At 43.0% G+C, this 17,567-nt stretch overlaps 1 protein-coding gene across 1 annotated transcript in view; it reads right to left on the bottom strand.

Annotated features, from left to right (window-relative positions):
- VPS53 (VPS53 subunit of GARP complex) overlaps positions 1-17,567 on the bottom strand; it is a 193,489-nt gene that overhangs the window by 135,706 nt on the left and 40,216 nt on the right. Inside the window, exon 5 of the mRNA XM_066263104.1 lies at positions 1,854-1,940. Coding sequence (XP_066119201.1) covers positions 1,854-1,940 — 87 coding nt within the window. The remainder of the gene's footprint in view (positions 1-1,853; positions 1,941-17,567) is intronic.

Below are 17,567 nucleotides of genomic sequence, written 5' to 3' on the forward strand. Positions count from 1 at the left end.
CAAGGCACACAGGAGAAGCGCCCATCTGCTTCTCCACCCCTCCCCCTCTCCTTCCTCTCTGTCTCGCTCTTCCCCTCCCACAGCCGCCGAGGCTCCATTGGAACAGAGTTGGCCCGGGTGCTGATGATGGCTCCATGGCCTCTGTCTCAGGCACTAGAATGGCTCTTGTCGCAACAGAGCAACGCCCCAGATGGGCAGAGCATCGCCCCCTGGTGGACATGCCGGGTGGATCCCGGTCGGGCACGTGCGGGAGTCTGTCTGACTGCCTCCCCGTTTCCAACTTCAGAAAATACAAAAAAAAGAGAGAATAAAATGAACTCTATTTTTCACCACAAATGGGGTGATCCAAATAGAAATTTAGAATGGCATATTCAGTGCCCAGGCGCCAGGTATAGACATCTCCTCTTGAACAAGGTCAAGTGCCACTGAGACTACTACATTCAGTACAAATGGGTAGTATTAGTTGGCTAATGCTTTTGAAATGGTCTTTATTTATGGGACTAGGGTTTATTGTCCAATCTCCAGAAAAGAAAGACTTTCAAATCTGAAGAAGATTAAACTGTATACCCTGTAACAGAAGCTTAAAATGGGATGTCATGAGAGGGGAGGCATATAGCCTTCAGGGAGTGAGAAAGAAATCAGTGGAGTAACGTTCCAACAGTGTTGATCTGGCCAGTCCAAGAGGAAGAAACTGTATCTGGGAATATAAGTATATTTCAGTCACTAACAAAGCACACTCGATGGTGAAGTAGGAACAATTCTTCAACTCTATGGACACCTAGGTGAAATCATCCACTAAACTGACTGAGTCCGTGTTGACCAAGACACTTTCTGATCAGCAACGTGCTTTCCCAGGCTCTCTGATGCCTGGAGGAGGGGAGTGCCCTCAGACCAGGCACAAACATCCTAGTCACTGAAAAGACATCTCTACCACTAAAAGTGAAAAACCTGGTAGTGAGTTAAGTTCATGTGACTTGATTTTTCAGTTGGACCACCCTGCATGACCTCATAAAGATTATGACCTGCATAGCTTCAGTTCCATACCTATGAACCTGCAAGGTTTTTTTGTAACCAGAAAAAGTAGGGGGGAAAAATGACGGTAATAATAGTTTCCATTCACTGAGCAGCTAACACCAGTCTAGTACTATGTTCCGTGCTTTCAATATACTTAATTCTTATAACCCTTAGAGCTAGAGGTTATTATTCTTATTTACAGTTGAAGAAACTGGAATTCAGAGACATTACATTATGTAGTCAGAATCTGGGCCCAGGGGCGCCTTTCACTGTGCCTCCCACGGAGTATGAGTGGGTGAGGCTGGATACCTGGTCAGCAGCAGGGCCTGCGGACAGCATCACCAGAGGATGCAGATTTGCAGAGAGAGAACTTAATCAAAACCATAAGCATGAATCATGGGCAGGATACACCCACCTCCCAGATCCAGGACTGATTTCCATTTGATAACAAGTTACATATAATATATCTTAATAATGCCTTCTGTTCACTAAGCAACCACTGCAAGCCTAGTACTATGTGTGACATAAAATACGTGATATAAACAAATGCCAGAAGAAGGACTTCAAAATAACTAGGGAACAGTTTTGGGGAAAGGAGAAGAAGAAAACTTTTCCTATTTAAACACAGGGCTGCCAATGGAGAATGAAGGAAATGTGAGTCACTGCATCTTCCATCTTCCTCCTGAACTGAGGATATACTCAAAGGGTATTCAAACGGTACAGATGTGAGTACTGTGGTTGGCAGCAAAAGGGAGTAAAAGCCCATTCATGAGTGTAACTGGACGAGATGCAAACTTCCTCTTCTGGTACAAAAATGTTCGGAAGAGACCTACACTCACCATTTGCTCTGATTTTTCTGCTTTGTCTTTGATATCTTTGATTTTGCCGAAGAGTTGCTGGATTGCTTTCTGGGCCTCTTCAAGTGCCTAGAATAAAAAAAAATAGATGAAAAACTAGACAGCACCAGTCCGTACACTGTAATCAAGCCCAGCTTCAGAAAAAAATTAATAAAATTCTCTTGATTCATTGCACTTACGCTGATAAATTTTACTGGACAAAAGTAGTAGAGATAGAGTCCAGCATTCGGATATAGGCAAACACTCAGGATTGTTGCCAATATGCATCATAAAGTTTTAATTTAAAAACTAAACTATTTCCCTCTATCTCAGTGATTACTACATGTATTGATGACAACAAATAAACAGAACATGCACATCTGTGCATGTGTGTGAGTGCATGCACGCAAATGTGTGCAGTAACCTTCAAAATGTGGAGAGAGATAGAGGCTGGGGGTAGGAGAAGCTCTGAATTTTGGAAGTTCCAAAATACTGTGCCTTCAAAAATCACAACTGTCCATGGGGTCTCCAGAACTGCAGCAAACCTTAAAGATATGTACAGCACCCCACTCAGAAACCAATGAAATGAACTTAGAAAGGGACATTTAAAGCTAACGGTAAGCCTAATGTTTCCACTGAAAAGAGACAAAGCCCTGGCCACGTAGCTCAAATGGTTAGAGTGTCATCTAATACACCAAGGTTGCAGGTTTGATCCTTGGTCTGGACACATATAAAATCAATCAATGAATACATAAACAAGTGGAAGAAGAAATCAATGTTTCTCTCTCTCTCACTCCTTTTCTCTCTCTCTAGAATCAATAAGAAAAAATGTTAATAAAACCTACAAAGAAGAATGCTACACATTAAGAGTATTACAACCCACAGTAGCTCCTGTGAGTAGGGGAAGCAATAATAGGGATCTGTGAGGGTGCAAAAACCACACACGTGTACAACATATGTACTTAGAAAAGCTGCAGCAGCCAAAGGAAGAACTCATGCTTCACTTCATCAAAAGCTCTTTGTTTATTCTGGATTTAAGAGTGGCCTGTCCTAACTGGGCCTCACTAGCCCTTTATAAATGTAACCCTAGAGCTGTGTGTGGCCATCTTTGCCTGCAGAGAAAGTCAGCCAGCCTCCCTGGGAAGGACACCCTGGCAGAGGGAAGAGGAAAGCGAAGCTGAGATGAAGGGAGGAAGACAAAAGCCCTGACAGAATTATCTGAACCTCTGAATTCAGCCACACCCAATGGTTTGTACCTCGAGACTATGAATTCATACATTTTCTCTTTTGCTTAAAAAAGTCCTCAAAAACTGAACTTAAGTTGGCTGCTTCTGCAAGAAATTCCTTTCTTGTTAGAGGTAGGAACTTCATCTACCTTTCCTCCTCAGGTTTCCCGAGCCAACCACTTCTGATATCGGGACCCTTTCTCATTCTGACCTCCCTGCCCTGCCTACAACTCAACTCCAAACACAGCTTTCTCCTGAACTTCCACCTCCTCTGGGGCTTCCAGGAGTTTCACATGTGGGGACAAGGCAGCTAAGCTGGTGCATGTGGCTATTTTATGGCTTCTGCAATGTATGTCCAGAAGCTCCTCTGGAAAGGCACTCCTTAGCCCACGTGCTGCCAGGTCTGAGGTGACGCTGTTCCAGCAGCTGCTCCACCACCTCCTGGGCAGAGGGTATACCCTGCTGGATCACTTTACTTACATCTACAAAGGTGTGTGCACAGAGGCGCTTTCTACTTGTAATTTCTGCCACTTGGACACAGGTATTTTAATCATTGGAAAGTTTGGTTTTGGAGTCGGAAAAGGAACTGTGGAATGGAACTGGTTCATGCTAAGCAGCTCCTTTCAATCCCATCCCGCCCAGAAAGGATGTCTCTCTCAGCAACTGTTTCCACCCGGCTTCCTCCAGTCCCATCTCTCCCGTTTCAGGACTGCAGCTGTGGTGTCCTGAGAAAAGCTTCCCTTCTGCAGCCGAAGACAGCAGTCTGAGGCTGCCTCTGCTGGCCGGGCTAGCTGCGCCTCTCTGGGCAGCAGTATCCTTGTCAGACAAGTTGTAATGATGGCACTTATTTCCAGGGTTGCTGGGAAGATTTAATGACATAATAGGTGTAAAAAGGTGCATGAATATTAGATTTATTTCCAGGAGTTATGACCAACCTGAGCAAATGCATGTAAGCATATATGTATAGAAAAATATACATATATAATCTCTTCTGACAACACTTCCCTTCTCACACACAGCCATCTATCTGACACATACTGCTTTTAGCCCTCCCTGAGTGAATCCATGCCCACCCATTCCACCTCCCCACCCCTCTTCAAAAGCACGAATCACTTCTAGTAAATCAGAAAAAAACAGGAACTGTATTATTCCATACGTAGGTGGGACATAATAGTGAAACTAAGAGACATTGATAAGAGTGTGGTGATACGGGGGGGGGGGGAATGGGAGAGGGATAGGGGGTGGGGAGGGGCACAAAGAAAACAAGATAGAAGGTGACAGAGGACAATCTGACTTTGGGTGGTGGGTATGCAACATAATTGAACGACAAGATAACCTGGACTTGTTATCTTTGAATATATGTATCCTGATTTATTGATGTCACCCCATTAAAAAAATAAAATTATATATATAAAAAAAAAAGCATGAATCATCAGGGAAATGCAAATCAAAACCACAATGAGATAACACCTCACACCTGTCAAGATTGGCTATTATAAAAAAAAAAAAGAATAGTAAGTGCTAGTGGTGAGGTGGAGAAAAGGGAACCCTAGTCCTAGCGCACTGTTGATAGGATTAGAAATTAGCGCAGCCACTAGAAAAAAAGAGTATGGAGATTCCTCAAAAACTTTAAAATAGCCTAACCAGGCAGTGGTGCTGTGGATAGAGCGTCAGCCTGAGACACTGAGGACCCAGGTTTGAAACCCCAAGGTTGCCAGCTTGAGCGTGGGCACATCCGGCTTGAGTGTAGGATTGCTGGCTTGAGCACGGGGTCACTAGCTTGAGCATGGGATCATAGACATGACCCTATGGTTGCTGGCTTGAAGTCCAAGGTCACTGGCTTATGCAAGGGGTCACTGGCTTGGCTGGAGGCCCCTGGTCAAGGCACATATGAGAAAGCAATCAATGAACAACTGAAGTGCTGCAACTATGAGTTGATGCTTCTCATCTCTCTCCCTTCCTGTCTCTCTCTCTCTAAAAAAATAAATAAAATTAAAATAGAACTACCAAATGATCCAGTAATTCCACTTCTGGGTATCTATCCAAAGAAAACTGAAACACTACTTTTAAATTTTTTAAATTTTATTTATTTATTCATTTTAGAGAGGAGAGACAGAGAGGGAGAGAAAGAGAAGCAGGAAGTATCAACTCCCATATGTGCCTTGACCAGGCAAACCCAGGGTTTAGAACCAGCAATCTCAGTATTCCAAGTTGATGCTTTATCCACTGCGCCAGTAGTCAGCAAACTCATTAGTCAGCAGAGCCAAATATCAACAGTACAATGATTGAAATTTCTTTTGAGAGCCAAATTTTTTAAACTTAAATTATATAGGGCCCTGGCCGGTTGGCTCAGCGGTAGAGCGTCGGCCTAGCGTGCGGAGGACCCGGGTTCGATTTCCGGCCAGGGCACACAGGAGAAGCGCCCATTTGCTTCTCCACCCCTCCGCCGCACTTTCCTCTCTGTCTCTCTCTTCCCCTCCCGCAGCCAAGGCTCCATTGGAGTAAAGATGGCCCGGGCGCTGGGGATGGCTCTGTGGCCTCTGCCCCAGGCGCTAGAGTGGCTCTGGTCGCAACATCGCGACGCCCAGGATGGGCAGAGCATCGCCCCCTGGTGGGCAGAGCATCGCCCCTGGTGGGCGTCCCGGGTGGATCCCGGTCGGGCGCATGCGGGAGTCTGTCTGACTGTCTCTCCCTGTTTCCAGCTTCAGAAAAATGAAAAAAAAAAAAAATTATATAGGTAGGTACATTCCTTATCGAGGTCGCACCCTCACATGATATTTTGTGGAAGAGCCACAGTTTGCCGACCACTGCACTATGCCACCACAGTCAGGCCAGAAACACTAATTTGAAAAGATATATACACCTCTATGTTCATTACAGCATTATTTATAACTGTCAAGAAATGGAAGCAACTTAAGTGTTGCTTCCATTTCTTGACTGAGAGAAGAATGGCTAAAGAAGGTATGATGCATATATACAATGGAATATGACTCAGCTATAACAAAGAATGAAATCTTGCCATCTGCAACAACATGAATGGACCTAGATATTATGCTGAGTGAAATAAGTCAGACAGAGAAAGACAAACACCGTATGATTTCACTTATATGCAGAATCTAAAAAACAAAATAAACAAACATACAAAATAAAACAGAGCCTGACCTGTGGTGGCACAGTGGATAAAGCGTTGACCTAGAAATGCTGAGGTCGCCGGTTCGAAACCCTGGGCTTGCCTGGTCAAGGCACATATGGGAGTTGATGCTTCCAGCTCCTCCCCCCTTCTCTCTCTCTGTCTGTCTCTCTCTCTCCCTCTCTCTCTCTTCTCTAAAAATGAATAATAAAATAAAATAAAATAAAATAAAATCTTAAAAATAAATAAATAAATAAAAAATAAAACAGAAACAGGCTCATAGAAACAGAACAAATTGTTGACTGCCATGGAGGGCTGCTGAGAGAGAAGGAGGGAGATTAAGAAGTACAAACTGCCACTTATGAAATAAGTCATTAATATCATAATAAGTACGTATGGTGACAGATTACTAAACTTATTGTGATGATCACTTCATAAAGTACATAATAAATGTTTAATCACTATGTTGTAAACTTGAAATTAATATAGTATTGTATGTCAACTATAATTAAAAATAAATTTTAAAAATTCTCTTCCATGTTTCTAACGGTCACCTCTTCAAAACCAGGATTCAAAATTTTTTGAGCCTGACCAGGCAGTGGCACAGTAGATAGAGCATCGAATTGGGATGCCGAGGACTCAGGTTTGAGACCCCGAGGTCACCAGCTTGGACCCAAGTTCACTGGCTCGAGCAAGGGGTTACTCGGTCTGCTGTAGCCCCATGGTCAAGGCACACGTGAGAAAGCAATCAACGAACAACTAAGGTGTTGCAATGTGCAACGGAAAACTAATGATTGATGCTTCTCATCTTTCTGTCCCTGTCTGTCTGTCCCTGTCTATCTCTCTCTTTGACTCACTCTCTGTCTCTGTAAAAAAAAAAAAAAATTTTGAGCATTGCTGACCACTATTAACACCCAACCTTAGATTTCATAAGATTATGACAAACCAGTATCAAGTTCTGACAAAAGAAAAATAAAGAATACATTTTTAAAAAGGGAATAAATGATCAGATGTCTAGTTATAACAAAAAGAGTGAACCTTCAAAATAAAATGCTGAACATAGCTACTGATCACATGCAAATTTCTGTTGTCTCCCACGGCCTAGTTCAAGTGCTACTTCTTTTCCATCCTTTCCCCCCACTTCCTCTTCCCTTCCAACATCCTCTCCCATGAACATACATGAAGCATGCTGTAGAACCCATTCATTCATCTTCTGAGTGTCCATGGTCCTTTATGTATATAGTACTTAACATTTGTAATAATTTTTTTGTGGGTCTTTTGGTTGAACTATGTAATCCTAGAAGGAAGGGACATGTCTCACTCATTGTGACTCCCCAATACCTAACGTAGTGCCCAGAATAATATAGTGGCTGTTCAATACATGCTTACTAAGTTGATTTTATAACCAATCAATCATGGTGTACACAAACACAGACACACCCTCCATCTTTGCTCTCAGGGATAGTCAGGCAACACACTAGCCATAGTAGTTATGGCTGTGCCAGCATTTAAACTATAGACCTTTTTTTTTTGTATTTTTCTGAAGTTGGAAACGAGGAGGCAGTCAGACAGACTCCTGCATGCGCCCAACTGGGATCCACCTGGCACGCCCACCAGGGGGCAATGCTCTGCCCATCTGGGGCGTTGCTCTGTTGCAACCAGAGCCACTCTAGCACCTGAGGCAGAGGCCATGGAGCCATCCTCAGCGCCCGAGACAACTTTGCTCCAATGGAGCCTTGGCTGCAGGAGGTGAAGAGAGAGACAGAGAGGAAGGAGAGGGGGAGGAATGGAGAAGCAGATGGGCGCTTCTCCTATATGCCCTGGCTGGGAATCGAACCTGGGACTCCTGCATGCCAGGCCGATGCTCTACCACTGAGCCAACCGGCCAGGGCTGCAGACCTTCCTAAGCAACATAATTCAGTTTTGCAATTTTCACATACTGAAAAAAATGCTGAGTTAATTAACCTAGGAAATTATACAGGAAAAAATTTTAACTTGCCATCCTATCAAATTTTCTAAAGTTGTTGCTATAATAGTAAATTACAATAAATTAATGTTTTGGATATATATGTAGAACTTCATCTACCTCAAAAGCCCTCTACATATAACAGACATTTTTCAATGAAGATCTCATAATAATCTATGTTTTTAGATTTGAGAAATTTCAGATATTTTTAAACATTAGATTATAAATTATTTTTCTGAGGTAATTACAAAATTATTTTTTCTTTTTTTTTTTTTTTTTTTGCATCATCTTGTTGCTCTACTTAGATGAGCACCCATTGATCACTTCTATTTTTATTTTATTTATTCATTTTTAGAGAGGAGAGAGAGAGACAGAAAGGAGAGAAAGACAGAGAGAGAGAAGGGGGGAGGAGCTGGAAGCATCAACTCCCATATGTGCCTTGACCAGGCAAGCCCAGGGTTTTGAACCGGCGGCCTCAGCATTTCCAGGTCGACGCTTTATCCACTGCGCCACCACAGGTCAGGCCAAAATTATTTTTTCTTTAGGCTATGTTCCTTAAGATGTAGAACCAATTTTAATATCCACTTTATTCAATCAACAAACACTGCAGTAGAGATATAGGGATAAAAAATAATTCCTGCTCTCAGGGAGTTTATAACCTAGTAAGGCAAACAGATAGGCTGATAAACCATAAGAACACTGAGATATGATAAAGATATGTACAGAGTGTTGGGGAGCCCAGAAGGACCATCACCAATCCTGGCTTGTTTTGTTTGGTGGGAAGAGAGAGAGAAGGAAGGGAGATCCAAAAAGTCTTCCGGGAGGAGATGACAACTTCGCAACTTATCATTTGGGGAAGAGTGTTTTAAAATAAGTTATAACAGTTCTGTGTACCAAATAAAATGCTATTTTTCAAATCCAAACTCTATCATGAGCAAATTATCAATTTCCAGTAACAGACCTTATAAGTGAAGACCACCTATATCTGAACTGCTACTCGGAATTCCTATAGCAGTCCTAGTCCCAACTACATCAGTCAGTAGTTCATTAAGTCACTCCTTCAATCACTGAACAAGTATTGACTGAACATCTTCCATGTACCAGGCATTATTCTAGGTACTGGGAATCCAATGGTGGATGAGACAGACGTGGTCCCACTCTCTGTCCTCAAAGAACTTACTCTGAGAAATGGCTTACTGGATAGAGCATCATGCTGGTGTGCTGAGGTCATGGGTTTGATCCCGGGTCAGGGCACATGAGAAGCACCCAATGAGTGCACAACTAAGTGGAAAAACAAGTTGATGCTCCTCTTTCTCCCCTACTTCATTCCTCCCCCCCCCTCAAATGAAAGAATTAAAAAAAAAAAAGAAAAATAGTTCACATTTCAGGCGCTGGTGGGTCTATCAGTGAATAGAGCACTATCCCTGTGCACCAAGGTCATGGGTTCAATCCCAATGAGGGCACATACAAGAAGCAACCAATGAATGCTCTGAATTCTGTCACTAACTCCAGACATATTTTATAAACAGTTCAAAAACAGCATCACACTCACTGTAACTGTTATCTACTTGGCTGATATGGAGTCTAAAGCCCACGCTGCTGCAAGGGCTCAACAAATTCTGCAACCAGTGGCATCTTCTAAGAAATGCTGGGTCGTGACACAAAATAACACTACAGAGGCCTCTGCAGGCACTGCCTACCAGAAAGGACACTTTTGGGGCAAAGCTTGCCCCATATCACAGAATTCTGTGATATTGTTGATCATATCATGTTATAATGATGCTCTTACTGGAATTATAACCACTGTCTTTTGTCAAACACCCTGAGAAATACGATATTCAGTGAAGAAAGGCAAGAAGGGCCAAGCTAAGGTCTGAAGAAATGTACAATCCCGTCTCTGAGAGAGGGTTTCTCCCTCCAGTTCTCTCTTATTCTCAATCTGGCAGCCCACCAGAGAGCTATCTCTGCTGAAGGTACCACTGTTTTCTTCCAGCAAACAAATAAGACTCACACGATCTTACATTTCAGTCTTAAAGAAAGATAAACGGTCTGCCAGATTTTTTTTTCAGGCTGGAATGCTTTTGCTTGTTGTAACTATGTACTGAGGTCAAGGAAATTTAATATAATTCATTTTCCAGAGTCAAAAAGATTCTTCTGAAGCAGTCACTCCATCAAGCAAGTCCATTCTCCATACATATCCTAATATTTGCTAATTTCTAGTAATCAGTTAACAAGAAGAGCATTTTGTGATTAGGAGTATCCTAAGATCTATAAAAGGTTAAGATTTTATTTTTTTAATACTAAAATACTTTTACTACCTGGCTACTCAGAAAATGTGCTGAAAGAAAGATTCTGAAATTATCCTTAGACACTCTTAAAAATAAAATGGAGCTACTCTTCCTTTCCAAGCTGTATGTGGATTAAAAACAGAACTAATCACCCCAAAATGTCTGCTTTTCATCTACCCTTACTGGAGTTTCCGAACTAAACACGAGCGTGGCTGCAGCCTGCATTCGAGGGCGTTACTAGGAAGGAGTTACTGTACTGGTCCTCTTTAGTAACTCAAATTCTGCAATCGGGAGATTGAAAGCAACCCACTGAGCCAGCCTAGATGATGCAGCAGAACCAATTACACTATCTCCGTATTTCTGTGCATCATTAACTGTAACTTTTTTTTTATTATTCATTTTAGAGAGGAGAGGGAGAGAAACAGAGAGAGAGAGAGAGAGAGAGAGAGAGAGAGAGAAGGGGGGAGGAGCTGGAGCATCAACTCCCATATGTGCCTTGACCAGGCAAGCCCAGGGTTTCGAACCAGCGACCTCAGCATTTCCAGGTCGATGCTTTATCCACTACGCCACAACAGGTCAGGCCATTAACTGTAACTTATTTTTCATTTTCCATGCCTCCTGAAGCAGACTGCATAGGCTCCCAAAGCCACTCCAGGTCATGTACACAGAAGACAAGCAGTATGGAACCTGGCACAGGCTTGATTCTTCTTTCATCTTTTTTTCTTTTTGTTTGTTTTTATTTATTTATTTACTTTTATTTTATTTTTTTACAGTTTGAAAAAAATGCATTGTATTAGCAAAAGCAAGTATTTTTGAACCAGCAGACTGGGATTTTTTTTTTTTTTTTTTTTCTGAAGCTGGAAACGGGGAGAGACAGTCAGACAGACTCCCGCATGTGCCCGACTGGGGTGATCCACCCGGCACGCCCACCAGGGGCCCCTCCGGGGCGTCGCTCTGCCGCGACCAGAGCCATTCTAGCGCCTGGGGCAGAGACCAAGGAGCCATCCCCAGCGCCCGGGCCATCTTTGCTCCAATAGAGCCTTGGCTGCGGGAGGGGAAGAGAGAGACAGAGAGGAAGGGGGGGGGGTGGAGAAGCAAATGGGCGCTTCTCCTGTGTGCCCTGGCCGGGAATTGAACCCGGGTCCCCCATACGCCAGGCCGACGCTCTACCGCTGAGCCAACCAGCCAGGGCCCAGACTGGGATTTGAATGTTGGTCTTTCCACTTACTGTGTAATCTCTGTCAAGCCACTTAACTTCTCGAAGGCACAGGCTCACCATGTTGAAAACAGGAATCAGAGCACCTATCTCAAAGGCTTTTAGTTACAAAAGAATACAGGGCATAGTAATGAGCACCGTGGAACTGTTTACCCAGTACCCCTCCTTCCTCCTGGGAATCCTCTTTTCACCCAGAATTCGCACGTAAGAATTTCTGTGTTCTTACAGAGTCTGCTGTCCCAGAGGCGAACCAGACTCAAGCTGGGCCAAACAGTTTTCCTATGACTTTCCAGGATGAATTAAGAGAGAGTTCATCTATCTCTCTCAGAGGTGGGAACTCCAAGATGTGAAACTGAGTTAGATAGCAGTAAGGTTCCCTAGTGAGGGAGGGGTTGGTCTCCAGGTAGGGAAAAGCCTAGTGTTACTCCAGCCCTGGGCTCAGTTGTTTGACAAGCCCAGCTGCAACACTACCCTTTAACCACCTGACGGTTCAACCTCTTCTTCAAAACAACACACAAGAGCCTTCCAAATAATCCACCCCTTTTGCCTAGGGCAGTTTGAATTGGGATTTTGTTTTCCTGATGGAGGACTCAACTCAAAAAAGGGACTCATTAAATGGCAACTTTTAATATTATTCCCAGATCTTCCAGATGGAACACCATATTTCGGATAAGAGCCAAAGGTGTCAACTCATCTTGTAGAGCTTTGTAAGTAAGCTGATTAAGTTCAACATCTGCAGGCAGAAGTATAAGAGTGGCTCATGGATCAGGGGGCTGGTTTCTTCAAACCATGCTAAAAATGAGACATTCTCCAGAAAAGAAAGTTGCAATCTTCTGTTTGATCCTTAAATAAAAAGTGAGTGACGCCCTGGCCAGAAAGCTGTTGGTTAGAGCATCATCCTGATATGCAGAGGTTGCTGGTTTGATCCCTGGTCAGGATACATACAGAAACAGATCAAGGTTTTTGTCTCTTTCCCTACCCCCCAAGATTAATAAATTAAAAATTTGAAAAAGTGAGTGCCTACTATATGTACTGTGCTAGATACTGAGAGAAAAAGACCCCTAATTGGGAACATATCTTTAAAGAGATCGTATGAAATATATGTAAGAATCAGATAAAACTATAACATAAGAACGATACAGCCTGACCAGGTGGTGGCGCAGTGGATAGAGCATAGGACTGGGATGCGGAAGGACCCAGGTTCGAGACCCCGAGGTCGCCAGCTTGAGCGCGGGCTCATCTGGCTTGAGCAAAGAGCTCACCAGCTTGGACCCAAGGTCGCTGACTCCAGCAGGGGGTTACTCGGTCTGCTGAAGGCCCGCGGTCAAGGCACATGTGAGAAAGCAATCAATGAACAACTAAGAAGTCGCAACGCTCAACGAGAAACTGATGATTGACGCTTCTCATCTCTCTCTGTTCCTGTCTGTCTGTCCCTGTCTATCTCTGCCTCTGTAAAAAATAAGAACGATACAAAAAGATATAAGTAGCAACTGCCGGAATCATTTGGAAAACAAGGGTCTGCTTAAGAGAAATAAAATATTGCTGAGGACTAGCACTAGCAGATCTGATGAGCCCTAAACAGTGGCCCCTGTGACATCTACTAAAGGTAGACACCTAGTGTTAAGTAAACTCTATTAATGGAATGTCCCTTCTTTCGATACCGCTGGCCACTGAGGTACCTCATAGAGCTGCTGCTACGGAAAGAGGTTATCACCAGCTGGCGCAGAAGTGCTTTTTCAAAAAATTTTTATTGATTGATTTTTGGGGGGCAGTAAGGGGTTGTGGTGATAGAGAGAAAGATCAATTTGTTGTTCCACTTATTTACACATTCATCAATTGATTCCTGTATGTGCCCTGATGGTGTATCAAACTCAGCCTTCCTGACGAGGGATCAAATTTGTAATTGTGGTATATCTATCTGGATGATGCTCTAACCCAGTGTTTTTCAACTGTTGGTCTGCGGACCAGTCTACCAGAAAAGTATTAACTGCCTTGATGTATGAAGATCATAGACCCAATGATCTTACTTGAATTTGCTTATGTTCACGGTGATTTCTGCCTTATCGGTCCCCAAAATACTTCTCCTATTTTCACCGGTCCCCAAGTATAAAAAGGTTGAAAACCACTGCTCTAACCAACTGAGCAAAGTGCTTTAAGAGGTTTCAACAATAATAACAATGCAACTCATTCACCTTGATGGTACCAAACAGTAGCAGAGGCGACAGGAATCTCAGCGCTGTGGATGACTGATGTGCCCAGCCTCAGGCTTCCATGTGTCCTTGAACGCAACAGGTACCTTCTAGATTTGATAGCCCTGGTCAAAGGCCAGATGGGCACCCATCAGATGGGCATCATTGGTGTTAATACTAATTCCTCCACAGCTCATTCTGAAACCTTAAATATAAAGGGGCTTTATTTAAAGCACAGATTTCTTTCTAAGTTTGTAAACCAAAAGAATGTAGAGAGCAAAAGCAGTAATTCACACCGTATTTGTTAAAATGCTCTGTTCCACCTAAGTTATTTTTATTTATGATTTCTGCAAATCACATCCACTAAAAATGTGAACCAAAGAGTTCATTTTTATTGTTCTTGGGAGACAAGCCAGAAGTTAAAATCATAAGACAAGGCTGGAACACAAACTCAGCAGTGCCCAAACAAGACTGAACATTGACATTTTCAAGTGCTGCTTATATCTGTTATCACCCATAACTTAATACGCCAGCCCTGAGATGGCTGAGAGTGGTGAATGCACTCATGCACTCATGCACAGCTTCCTCTGATGAAATGTAATCCTTGAGGATAACTGCATTTAAAGCAACAGCCCCAAATGGCAAAAGAGAAAAAAATGTTTGTTGTTGTTTTTTTTTTTATAAAGAGACATAGAAAGGGACAGACAGACAGAAAGGGAGAGAGATGAGAAGCATCAATTCTTGTGTGGCACCACAGTTGTTCATTGATTGCTTTCTCATATGTACCTTGATCAGGGGGCCCCAGCCAAACCACTGACCCCTTGCTCAAGCCAGTGACCATAGGCTTCAAGCCAGCGATCTTTGGGCTCAAGCCAATGACCATGGGGGTCATGTCTATGATCCCATGCTCAAGCCAGTGACCCCATGCTCAAGCTGGTGAGCCCGCACTCAACCTGGCGACTTCGGGGTTTCAAACCTGGGTCCTCTGTGACTCAGTCTGACACTCCATCCACTGCGCCATTGCCTGGTCAGGCTAAGAAGAAAATCTTTAAGCAAAAGTCTCAGCTGCTTTTGCTGAATAAAAGGTACAGAAAGTCAGTACTTTCAGAAACGGGGCATATTTGTACACATTAACAAAAGGATTACTTCCCCCAAAGAGCTAGGACTTCCCAGCTGCCAAGTTAAATTCTGATCCCCCATATCTTACTATGTTACTTCTTACTTTAGTCACTTAGTAACTCTCATTTATATTATGAGTTTTTGTTAAGGAGAAAACATCTTTTGGTGGGGACATCTGGACGTTCCTTCACTTGATTTTCAGAGATACCTCTATCCCATACCATTAGGATTTCATCTGAGCAATTTTCTCCTCCTATTTCATTTAAGCCTTTGAGTAGTATGAATGTTCGTGTACGTCCTCATGACTCCTGACCATCCAGAGTACGATCATACTAAATTTTATTTATTTATGTATTTGTTTATTTATTTATTTACAGAGTCAGAGAGAGGGATAGACAGGGACAGACAGACAGGAACAGAGAGAGATGAGAAGCATCAATCATTAGTTTTTCGTTGCGCATTGCAACACCTTAGTTGTTCATTGATTGCTTTCTCATATGTGCCTCGACCGCGGGCCTTCAGCAGACCGAGTAACCCCTTGCTCGAGCCAGTGACCTTGGGTCCAAGCTAGTGAGCTTTTTGCTCAAACCAGATGAGCCTGCGCTCAAGCTGGTGACCTTGGGGTCTCGAACCTGGGTCTTTTGCATCCCAGTCCGACGCTCTATCCACTGTGCCACCGCCTGGTCAGGATGTACTAAAAATTTTATTTTAAAAATGTGTAAGGTGACATTAAAAAAAAAAGCAAATGTATGTTCTTCTTGTTTCCATAAATTGGTTATCAAACAAACATGATTTTAAGTTAATAAAACTGTAACTAATTTCATTTTACAAAAAAACCCCTCATTCCCGGGGGTCAGTGAGCATGAAAAAAAACTCACTACTCAAATGGTTAATTTCACCTCTTTAGGACCACAGGTGTGCAGTCAACATAGTAGTCTCCATTCATCACTGAGCTCATCTCGGCCATTTCTTCATTATGCTGAGAGGGACCCAGTTGGTTAATGAGGCCATGGGTACTGTCACCACTTGGATCCCCTTGTGAACCAGTTAACTTTTCAAGAGTCTGCAAATGGAAAAAAGTGGCTCTTTCCCAAATCTGCTTTTAAAGTTTGTCATTGTTAGGCCCTGGCTGGTTGGCTCAGTGGTAGAGTGTTTACCAGAATGTGGATGTCTCAGATTCAAATCCCGGTCAGGGCACACAGGAGAAGCAACCATCTGCTTCTTCACTCTTCCCTCTCTCCCTTCTCTCTCTCTTCCCCTCCTGCAGCCAAGGCTTCACTGGAGTAAGTTGGCCTGGGCGCTGAGGATGGCACCTCAGGCGCTGAAACGGCTCCATTTGCAACAAAGCAATGGCCTCAGCTGGGCAGAGCATCTCCCCCTAGTGGGCTTGCCGGGTAGATCCTAGTCAGGTGCATGCGGGAGTCTGTCTCTCTGCCTCCACACTTCTCACTTAAGAAATATACAAAAAATAAATAAAAATTAAAAAATAAAGTTTGTCATTGTTATAAAGAGAATTTGATAAGGACAAGTATGTAGCATACTGGGAATCAGAAAATCTGAACCCGCAATTAACTTACTGAGTGATCGGGGGCAAGTCACAGAACCTATCTGAGCCTATTTCCTCATCTGTAAAATGGAGAGAATAACATCTATGTGGCTGAATTCATGTCTTGTGAGGATCAAGTAAAATAATATTTGCGATGTTTTGTAGAATGTAAGATATTACAATCAAGACAAATGACTCAAAATGTACCTTCTGCCAAAACAACTCAAAATGTGCCTTTGCTTATAGTGAATGAGTCAAGAAAGACATATGAGTTTTCCAAGAGTACATTCTTAATTCCAGAGGTCGGGACAGCCCCAGGGCTGATGACTGTATTAGAACCTGACCACAGGATGCTAAACCAAGTTACCAGAAATCACCAAAGGTCAGAATCTCCAGGTAATCAATGCAAAAAAACAGTGTAGAACTTGGCCTAGCATAAACAGTATCATATAAATAATAGCTCTCTGTCCCTACTGTTCTCATGTGACTAGGGACAAGAAAAGTTCAGAACTATGACAAGGATAAGTAATTAGGTCTGAGGTGGGGTGAAATACGTGGATCACCATATATACTTGTCAGTGTATGTGTCTCCAGAAGAAATGTCCCCCCATTCTAGTTGGGGGCCATTATAAAAGAGTATTAATATACGTATTTTGCTTAACATCCATAAGGTATCACCTACCTAGAAATGAACATGGCATCTGTTCAGAGTCCACAATATAACATGGAAACAAAACCCAGAAATCCTGGCATGTGATCCAATACAATAGGAAGGATGGTAAATGTCTTGTATATTTTAGAGCTTCAATCTAGACCAGCGGTTTCCAGCTGATATGCCACAAGAATTTTTGAAACACGTAATACCTAGTTCTGGCTGGGTAGCTCTGGTTACAGCATCATCCCAACATGCCAAGTGTTGGGCAAACAAGTGTGCTAGGCTTGCTAGCTTGTACTTTGCCCGGTTGGTGTATGAGCATGGGGCAGCACTACATGTGGAGTCTATGTAAGGCTGTAGGTGCTTGTCCTCAGGGTGGCAG

Source organism: Saccopteryx bilineata, chromosome 2, assembly GCF_036850765.1.
Source record: "Saccopteryx bilineata isolate mSacBil1 chromosome 2, mSacBil1_pri_phased_curated, whole genome shotgun sequence".
In the NCBI taxonomy this organism is placed as follows: domain Eukaryota; kingdom Metazoa; phylum Chordata; class Mammalia; order Chiroptera; family Emballonuridae; genus Saccopteryx; species Saccopteryx bilineata.